Source organism: Meles meles, chromosome 6 (assembly GCF_922984935.1).
Source record: "Meles meles chromosome 6, mMelMel3.1 paternal haplotype, whole genome shotgun sequence".
In the NCBI taxonomy this organism is placed as follows: Eukaryota; Metazoa; Chordata; class Mammalia; order Carnivora; family Mustelidae; genus Meles; species Meles meles.
In genome coordinates this window covers 133,817,307-133,827,031 of record NC_060071.1, presented here as the reverse complement: position 1 = coordinate 133,827,031, position 9,725 = coordinate 133,817,307, and the positions used below count along the sequence as shown (strand labels likewise).

At 41.1% G+C, this 9,725-nt stretch overlaps 2 protein-coding genes across 2 annotated transcripts in view; one reads left to right on the top strand and one right to left on the bottom strand.

Moving 5' to 3' along the window:
* The first annotated feature begins 5 nt into the window (after positions 1-5).
* Positions 6-9,037, top strand: LOC123943944 (SRA stem-loop interacting RNA binding protein). The gene is made up of 4 exons (XM_046008487.1): positions 6-133; positions 3,451-3,509; positions 8,371-8,478; positions 8,926-9,037. Exons 1-4 carry the CDS (start codon positions 37-39, stop codon positions 8,995-8,997), a joined length of 336 nt encoding a protein of 111 aa, XP_045864443.1. The 5' UTR covers positions 6-36; the 3' UTR covers positions 8,998-9,037.
* SNW1 (SNW domain containing 1) overlaps positions 9,035-9,725 on the bottom strand; it is a 34,405-nt gene continuing 33,714 nt past the window's right edge. Inside the window, exon 14 of the mRNA XM_046008484.1 lies at positions 9,035-9,718. Within this exon, the coding sequence (XP_045864440.1) occupies positions 9,520-9,718 (199 nt within the window). The 3' untranslated portion in view covers positions 9,035-9,519. The remainder of the gene's footprint in view (positions 9,719-9,725) is intronic.

Sequence of the window (9,725 nt, the reverse complement as noted above, 5' to 3'; positions counted from 1 at the left end):
TCGCGACCACAGGTCGCAGAGGTCCTCGATCTAAAGATGGCGGCCTCTGCAGTGAGGGGTGCTGTGGCGCTGCGAACGAGTGTTAGCCGGCCCGTGGCTTTTGTCAGAAAAATCCCTTGGACCGCGGCCTCGAGTGAGTGATGGAGACGTGCTAGGGGTTGAAGTTTTAGGTACAAGCGATCCTCAAAAGCACTGCTTTCGGCAGAATGCGTGTCATCGTGGTGGCTGGAGTAAGAGCTGTGGTTCCTGAGCAAGCCAGTGAGCAGAAATAAAAAAAAAAAAATTTTTTTTTTCAATGAATCGTGTAGGGATGCCCCTTGAGATTTTGCGGCACGTATTCAGGGTCTCCTGCCTTTCCATTGTGGTTCGGTGGAACGGTTCGTTGCTTGAAAACTTTAAGATTTACGATTTAGAAGGGATTATTTTGACAGCGGTGTGGAGGGTGGATTCAAACTGGCAAGACTGAAAGCGAGGAGAAGCACTAAAAGGCAATTTCAGTAATTTAGTCCAAAGACGAGGACCTGAAATAGGGTAGTGGTAGAAAGCGGGCCAGATCCACTTATGTTAACAAAACAAAATCAACGGCTTTTCGCGATGGCTTGAGCGGGGTAGGAGTAAGGAATGAGAGGAGGGAAGAACGAAGTCCAGGTTTTTAACGTTGGTGAACATCGTGGTTAAATGGAGGGGAAGCAGATTTAAAGAAGACGAGGAGTAAAGTTTAAATGTGTTGAGTTTGAGAAAAACCTGTGAAGTCTCCGTCAGGCAGTTGGACAGAGGAAATGGTGTATCATTTATTGAGAAACGCCCTTTGAAGCCATGCTGCCTAGGTTAGAATTCCACGTTGGCCATTTAATAGTTGTGTAACCTAATGGGAGGTAATTTGGGAAAAGGGCTCGTTGTTTCTCAGTTTCATCTCTGAAATGTAGTCAGTGATACCTTCTTGATAGGACTTTTGATTGGGCTAAATGAGTTTATATGTAAACCACTTAGACTTGTGCTACATACAAAGTACTCAATAAATGACAGTTGTTTTCGTGATTACTGTAATCACTACAAGCTTATGGGAGAGGCCTAGGCTGGAGATAGAGGGTTGGGAGTAATCAGTATTGAAATCTCTCATCAACATTGATTTTTATCAGTTGCACTTTTGAAAAAGGGTTTTTACATTTGCTTACCAAAAATTAAAAATTCGCGGTCATTTTTGTAGGTATTCATGTGTCAGGTCATCTCCTTTAAACAAAAGAATGGAAATAGGATTACTCCCTTCTTAGCCTTTGTGGCCCTGGTATGAGTTGTAGAATGGGAAATAGGTTGTTTGGGGCCCCACCTTAATATGTAGCAGATGAAGATCTAGGCAGTACAATGTCTTGCTTAGGCCCTGTGAAACTGTTTAAAGGCTCCGGGATTTCACCATCATCCTGCAGTTGCAAGTTTCCAGACCATAATGGGTTGGTTTAAAACTCATAAAAAGAGTGTAACACACAACTTTGAAGCAGTCTCTCTCGGTTCATTCATACATTCAGCAAATATTTAGGAGTATCTGTTTGAGGATAACATTGTTCTAGGTGCTTGCAGCAGTTTTTCCGTAGCAGTTACAGGTAATTTGGGAAGACAGTTACCTTCCAGAGCTTGTTTGTTTGAGAAGTGGATGTTTTCTAGAACTTTTAATACCTTGTTTAAGACATGCATATTTAACACTATTTTGTTTAGTGTTAAACAAACAGCATGTTTGTCCTGGTGCTGATCCATGAGGTCCTGAATTTGTCAAATGGTTGACCAACTATTAGAGTGCTTCAGAAATTTAGTCCCTGTGGGTTGTTGACAGATTACTAGGCATTTTTTCATTCAGCAGGTACTGCCCTACTGTTGTCAATTACTGTTGACATAGTGGACTCAACACTCAGGGAGTTTATGGTGTAGTGGTGAGGGTGAGGAGACTTAGACACAGGCTGTTGTTCAACCAGTGAAGTTTAGATGAACTAGGGGGAAATAACCCAGTAATATGAAATATTAATCAGGGAAAGTACAAGCACTGTAGTTCAGAAGAGATCAGGTAGTTTTTGATCTTTAAGATTATCTACTGTGCATCTCTGAGGCCTCACAGGGGTAGTACATCGCCTTGTATGGCAGTAGAAGCCCAATAAAATAGTATTTGGCTATATTTGGGTTGGGTCCTGAAAGATAGTTACAGTTTAGGCAGGAAGAGATAAGATTACTGACATAGCAAGGGGAAAGAATGACAGGCAAAGGTGGGAATCTGTAGGACGGATACATAGAGTTTCATTTGCTGTACTAGAGAGTAACTATGGGCCATCAATAGGTAATAAGGCAGGAAGGGTAGTTAGGGTCATCTCAACAAATTTTAGAATGTCAACTATTTAACAGAGTGTAAACTTTATGAAAGGGAAGTAAACTGAGCTTTTATTTGAAAATCTAATATGGCTGGCAATATACTGTATTTTAATTATCTGTCTTGTGTGTGAGTTTCTCACAGGGATTATTATCCACATACCTAGTACAGTAACTGATGAAGACAGTCATCTGCTGGGAGTAATGACTACAGTCGACTCAGCAGTTTATTTGCGTATGCCCGCACCCCACCATTTCCCCTCATCTCTGGCACATTGCAGCTTTATACAGATGGTTGCTGACTTACTATGGTTTGATTTACAGTTTTCTGACTTTATAGTCAAAAAGTGGTAAGTGAAAATAATAGGCATTCTGTTTGATTCTACTTGATAGGCATTCTGTTTGATTTTTTCCCCCATGCTAGTGATAGGCAGTATGATGCTCTCTTGGGTTAGGAGCAGCGTCAGCAAGGGGCAGCTCCCAGTCAGCCATGTGATCACGAGGGTGAACAACTGATAGACTTACAGCCATTTTGTCCCCTTATAACCACTCTGGTTTTCATTTTCTGTAGTCAATAAATTACGTGAGAAATTCAACCCTTTATTATAAAATAGGCTATGTGTTATACAGTTTTGCCTAATCGTAGGCTAATGTAAGTGTTCTGACCATGTTTAAGGTAGGCTGGGCTAAGCTCTGATGCTCAGTAGGTTAGGTGTATTAAATGCATTTTCAACATAGGATATTTTCGACTTATGATAGCTTTATCAGATGTAGCCCCATCATAACTCGAGGAAGTAGTCAATACCGTAGCTACTTCCTAAATCTTAAGGCTTTAAGGAAATGGAAAGTAGTTCCTGTTCACAAAAGTTTGGGGATTTTAGGTCCCCTTTTGGTTTCTAGCTACACTCTAGGATGGAGGATGCAAAATACATTAACTACTTTTTTTTTTCCTTTTTAAGTAATCTGTATGCCCAGTTGTTGGGCTTGAACTCGACCCTGAGATCAGGAGTCACGTGCTCTACCATCTGAGCCAGCCAGGTGCCCCACATATATCAATTAATACATTAACTACTTTTAACATGTTTTTTTCCTCTTATACAGGTGAACTGAGAGAACACTTTGCACAGTTTGGCCATGTACGAAAGTGCATTGTACCTTTTGTGAGTATTATCATATTAAAAAAATGTTATCCTTTAATTATTGATCCTCTAATTTTATCCTTGAATTCTTGACTTTGTTTTTTTTTTTTTTTATTTAAAGATTTTATTTATTTATTTGACAGACAGAAATCTCAAGTACGCGGAAAGACAGGTAGAGAGAGAGAGAGAGGAGGAAGCAGGCCTCCCACTGGGCAGAGAGCCTGATGCGGGGCTCGATCCCATGACCCTGGGACCATGACCTGAGCCAAAGGCTTTAACCCACTGAGCCACCCAGGCGCCCCGAATTCTTGACTTTGTTAAAGCCTATCAGCTCATATGATTTTTTTTTTTCATATGATTTTTTTTAAAGATTTATTTATTTATTTATTTGACAGACAGAGATCACAAATAGGCAGAGAGGCAGGCAGAGAGAGAGAGGCAGGAAGAGAGAGAGGGGGAAGCAGGCTCCCTGCCAAGCAGAGAGCCTGATGTGGGGCTCAATCCCAGGACCCTGGGCTCATGACCCAAGCCGAAGGCAGAGGCTTTAACCCATTGAGCCGCCCAGGCACCCCAGCTTATATGATTTTTAATGGAGTGAAGCTACTGAGTGTTTATTGATAAAATTGTGGGTGATATTGATTAAAACCGTAAAACAAACTCCTGTATAACAAATTATGGCAGTTTTTTTTTAAAAAAAAAGATTTATTTATTTGAGAGAGAGAGGGAAGAGGGAGAAGCAGACTCCCAGCTGAGCAGAGAGCCTCATGTGAGGCTCGATTCCAGGACCCTGAGATCATGACCTGAGCTACAGGCAGACGCTTAACCAACCGAACCACCCACGGGCCCCAAATTACCACACACTTAATGGCTCAGAACAGTACACATATATAGTAACTCACAGTTTCTGCAGATCAGAAGTCTGGGCACAGCCTTGCTGGGTCCTCTGCTCAGGGTCTCGCATAGCTGCAGCCCTGGGATGAGCTGGGGCTTTGGTTTCATTAGGGTCTCAAAGGCTCAGCTGGGAAAGACTGATTTTCAAGCTCTCTCGGGTTGTTGGCAGAAGTCATCTTTGAACTGTGGGCCTGAGATACCTACTTTTTTCTGGCTTTCAGCTTGTAGGGACCACCTGCAGTTCCTTGTTACCTGGGAGGTGTGTAGGCTGTTTGCCAGCATGGCAGCTTACTTTTCAGCCAGCAGAGAAGTTTCTCCAGTCTGTTAAGAGTATCTTATAACACAGTCATGGGAGTGATGTCGCACCACCTTTGCTGTGTAACTGATCAGGCAAGCAGCATCCCGTCACTTTTGCCATATTCTTTTGGTTAGAAGCATGTTACAGGTCCCTCACACACCCAAAAGGAGGGGGTTATTCAGAGGGTTAACATAGTGAGACATGTGGACATCATGGAACTATCTTAGAATTCTGCCTAGTCCAGTACTATAAGGACTTGATACTAGAGAATGACTTTATCATCAAACTAATTGATGGAGAATATCTATTTTTTTTTTAAGATTTTATTTATTTGTTTGACAGAGATCACAAGTAGGCAGAGAGGCAGGCAGAGAGAGGAGGAAGCAGGCTCCATGCTGAGCAGAGAGCCTGATGTGAGGCTTGATCCCAGGACCCTGGGATCATGACCTGAGCTGAAGGCAGAGGCTTTAACCCACTGAGCCACTCAGGTGCCCCGGAGAATATCTATTTTAAACTTTATTCTTATTAGGTTGAGTGATTTTTTTTCTCCTTTAGTGTTTTTGTATTTGTTATATTTTCTTTTCTTTTTAAGGAAGATTTAGAAATCAGTTTATAAATTTGTTTTACTTTAGGGACGCCTGGGTGGCTAGGGTCCCGCATCGGGCTCCCAGCTCCAAGGGGAGTCAGCTTCTCTCTCTGACCTTCTCCTCGCTCATGCTCTCTCTCACTGTCTCTCTCTCAAATAAATAAAATCTTTAAAAAAAAAAAAAAATTTGTTCTACTTTATCCTGGGCTGTATTTGTCTGTGGGCTTTCTAGAATTACTGAGTTGGGGGTGGGATGTGAGTACACTATAGTTCATGGCAACTGCTTCACTAAAACTGCCCCTTTTTTCCTCATGGCACTGAGAAGGCCGGGACAAAATCTTAACCTAAAGTAATTAAAATTCTTAACTCTTGATTTAATGTTAGTTGCCTTCCAAGGATTCTAATAGATTACTCCTATTTAGTGCTAGTGAGGGTGTAGGGGAAGCTGAAATTGTTCAGAAGTTTACTTCATTTTTTTTTTTTTTTTTTAAAGATTTTATTTATTTGACAGAGAGAAATCACAGAGAGGCAGGCAGAGAGAGAGGAAGGGAAGCAGGCTCTCCGCCGAGCAGAGAGCCCGATGTGGGACTCGATCCCAGGACCCTGAGATCATGACCCGAGCCGAAGGCAGCGGCCCAACCCCCTGAGCCACCCGGAGTGGGAGAGGGAGAAACAGGCTTCCCACTAAGCAGGGAATCCAATGCAGAGCTCCATCCCAGGACACCCGGATCATGACCTGAGCTGAAGGCAGACACTTAACAGCTGAGCCACCCAGGCACTCAGAAGTTTACTTCATTTCTGAAGGGTATTTTGGCAAAAATCAAAACTAAGAATTTACATTTACTTTGATCTAGCAATTCCATTTTTAGGAATTTATTCTACAGAAATGGTGTGGTCAAGAATGTTCAAAGCAGGGACACCTGGGTGTTCAGTTGTTCAAGCATCTGCTTTCAGCTCAGGGACTCTGAGATTACCAGGCCCTGGAATCGAGTCCCTCATCAGGCTTCTTGCTCCAGAGGGAGACTGCTTCTTCCTCTGCCTGCTGCTCCCTCACTTGTGCTCATGCTCTCTGAAAATAAAATCTTTTTAAAAAAAAAAAAAAGAAAAAAAGTTCAAAGCAGCTTTGTTTAATAATATAACTGGAAAGAACCTAAATGTTCATTACTGGGGTTAAATAGATATTAGTTCACTGATACAATGGAGTTTTAATACAGGTAATTAAAAGAATGAGGCATAAGTATTACAGACACAAAAATTTTTCTATAAGCTAAATTTTTATGAACCTCTTTGATGAACATTTAAAAAAAAACATTCTCAGAGGGCACCTGAGTGGCTAAGTCCATTAAGTGTCCAACTCTTGATCTCAGTTCAGGTTTTAATCTCAGAGATCATGAGTTTAAGCCCTGCATTGAGCTCCACACTAGATAGGTGTGGAACCTACTTTAAAAGTTCTCCCAAAATTGTAACACATTTTTCACCATTTCCTTCTTGAAAGTGTAAGCAAAGTTATTTAGGACCTGGAGTTAATACCTTAAATAAAAGAAAAACTTCGATTCTTGGTAAAACTAAGTAAAATGTTAACAGGAGAAAAGTTAGAGTTTTTTTTGTTCAAGATTTTATTTATTTGACAGAGATTGTAAGTAGGCAGAGGCAGGCAGAGAGAGAGACGGAGAAGCAGGCTCCCTGCTGAGCAGAGAGCCCTATGCAGGACTTGATCCCAGGATCCTGTGATCATGACCGGAGCTGAAGGCAGAAGCTTAACTGACTGTGCCATCAAGGTGCCCAAAAAGTTAGTTTCTGATAAACAAATTCATGTATTCAAATCCAGGTTCCTTTTTTTGTTTTTTTTTTAAGATTTTATTCATTCGTCAGAGAGCGAGTGAGTGCACAAGCACGGAGAGCTTCAGAAAGAGAAGCAGGGTCCCTGCTGAGCAAGGAGCCTGCTTTGTGGACTTGATCCCAGGACGCTGGCATAACCTGAACTGAAGGCAGATGCTTAAGAGACCGAGCCACCCAGGCGTCCCATCCTTTTTTTTTTTTTTTAAGATTTTACTTTTTCCCTACTAATTGCCAGAGCAGCAGAGGGTGCGGGAGAGGCGGACTCCCACTGAACAGGGAGCTCAAGGTGGAACTCGATCCCAGGACCCTGGAATCATGATCTGAGCTGAAGGCAGATGTTTAACTGAGCCACCAAGGCGCACAGAAATCCAGGTTCCTGTATCTTAGAATGCATAGTACCTAAGTTTTACACAAACACAAATTTTTTAAGGCTTTTACTAACAGAAATGGCCATACGGAAGTAAAGGAGAAACTAGCTGAGGTGAGGAGTGAATCACCGGGATATTACCAGAAACTTCCTGCAGTATAAGTTAAGACTTAAAAAGTCACCTTTTAAATTTGGGGACAATTTCTAAAAATTTGGTTTGGGGGTGGTGCAGAGCATAACATTAACTTTGTAAGAAGTTTGATGAGGTATTGAGTGAATAGACATCTTTATATCTGTTCTTAAATAGTAGGGCTGGTGGGGTGGGGGCAGGGTGCACCCGAACACACTAGAATCTTCTCCGCATACATGTGCTGTGTTTAGGTTGGATGATAAGCACTCTCTGTTTTGCACAAAGTAGCATTACTTTAAGTCTAGAGCTAGGTAAATGAAGGTAATATTTTTTTTTTCTATTTTTCATTAGGACTATATAATGGAGGTGGTGGTGATGAGAGTAATTTGTCTCCGAAACTACCAGAAACGAACTTTTGAGGTTTTGAGGCTTAATTTTTTAGTTTCTAGAATCGAGGAAGTTAGAAATAGGGTTGTTTCTGTCATCAAAATGTCCCCTTATTGTTAGTGTAGTTTGTATCTCAAATGACAGAAACTTCACTGCCCATATTTTACTTCCTCTAGTGGCAGCAGAAAAGCAGAATGTTAAGATTAACACAAGGGTTGACCTTTGGTAACTAGGAGGCTAAGTATGTATTAAAGCAAGGTTTTTGACATTTATTAAAATATCAGTTATTCTGTTTGGGCAGATGAAAAAGCTGGTAGTTTGTTTGGAGCTCATGGAAACTTTCTCCAGTTCATGATTAATCTTTTCTAAATTTTGAATTTTTAGGACAGAGAGACTGGATTTCACAGAGGTATGGGTTGGATTCAGTTTTCTTCAGAAGAGGAACTTCAGAATGCACTACAACAAGAACATCACATTCTTGATGGAGTAAAGGTAAATATTTTTCTGTATAACATCATGAGCTTTCTGTTTGTTGTGTTTAGTAGATCAGAAGTACGGAATGACAAGGACTTTGGGAGATTTATAACTGAAGTTCCTTTAATATTGGTTAAAGAGTGGTGGTGGTGGTAGGGTGCCTATCCTATGGTGTCTGGGGAGGGTAGTTTAGAAGACCCTTTAACAGTTAGCAAGGTATATCTAACACAGAACAGTAGTCTGCTTACAAGGTAGGGAGACTGGCTTTTCCACTTACTATGCAACCTTGGGTTAAACTGATTTAGTCTTAAGACCAGGGATCAAGTAACACCCTTTTGACTTACTGGTGCTCACTCCCTCATAAAAAGGCAGTCTTAAAGTGGCAATCTTCAGTTGGAATGCTTTTGCAGATACTATCTTTCCTTACAATATTTATTTGATTTCTTTTCTTTTTTTTTTTTTTAGCTCTACGTTCAAGCTCAAAGACCAAAAGTTTTGCAAGGGGATCAGACATCTGATGAAGAGAAAGACTTCTGAGACTATTACTACCTATTAGAGTAAACAAAATTAAAAATTTTGTCTAAATGTTTTTATTTGAAACAAATAGTTGCACCAAGCAAGAGCTTAATTTCCCCACTCCAAATTAAAACAAAACGTAGTAGGGGCAAATGTCATTTGGCAGGACAGTTCCAGTATATGAACATCCTTCTACTCACTGTGGTTGGGGCAACTTTATTCATTAGCAGTCATTCTTACACAAAATATTAACCCCAAAGTACTAATGTCACAAAAAGGAAGTGGTCTTGATTTCATGTGTGGGGCAGTATGTTCTATAAATGCCAAAAAGTAGGAGAAGCACAAACACAACCCACTCTTTAAAAAAAACTAAATAGTTCAAAGAATTTCCCCCCTCCCCCCAACTCCCGTAATAAAAAGTAGTGCTGGGGTCTGACACCCAGATTTGGTTTTTATCCTCGCCATGTACAAAGTGTTTCCCCATCTGACTTGCATCATTAGGGTTATGGATAAAAAGTTCATTGACTTTGAAGAGAGGTGTGTCTACTCCTTTCTCCTCTTCTTGCCTTCATGCTCATGTTCCTTGGGGCGGCTGCTATCTGACGGTCTTTTAGAGCCACCGTGCTGTTTGGCTTCTTCCAAAAACTTGTCCAAACCAAAAGGATCTTCCTCAAACTGAACTGGTCCTTCTCGGCCTCTTTGTCTGCGGTCTGAACCAGAAAACTCCTTATCGGGAACAAATCTAGGGA

Excerpts from the sequence above, each read along its gene's own strand:
- LOC123943944 (XM_046008487.1), top strand. The coding sequence starts at position 37 with ATGGCGGCCTCTGCAGTGAGGGGTGCTGTGGCGCTGCGAACGAGTGTT. Across the intron at positions 134-3,450 it reads CCCTTGGACCGCGGCCTCGA|GTGAACTGAGAGAACACTTT; the intron begins GTGAGTGATGGA and ends CCTCTTATACAG. Across the intron at positions 3,510-8,370 it reads GAAAGTGCATTGTACCTTTT|GACAGAGAGACTGGATTTCA; the intron begins GTGAGTATTATC and ends TTGAATTTTTAG.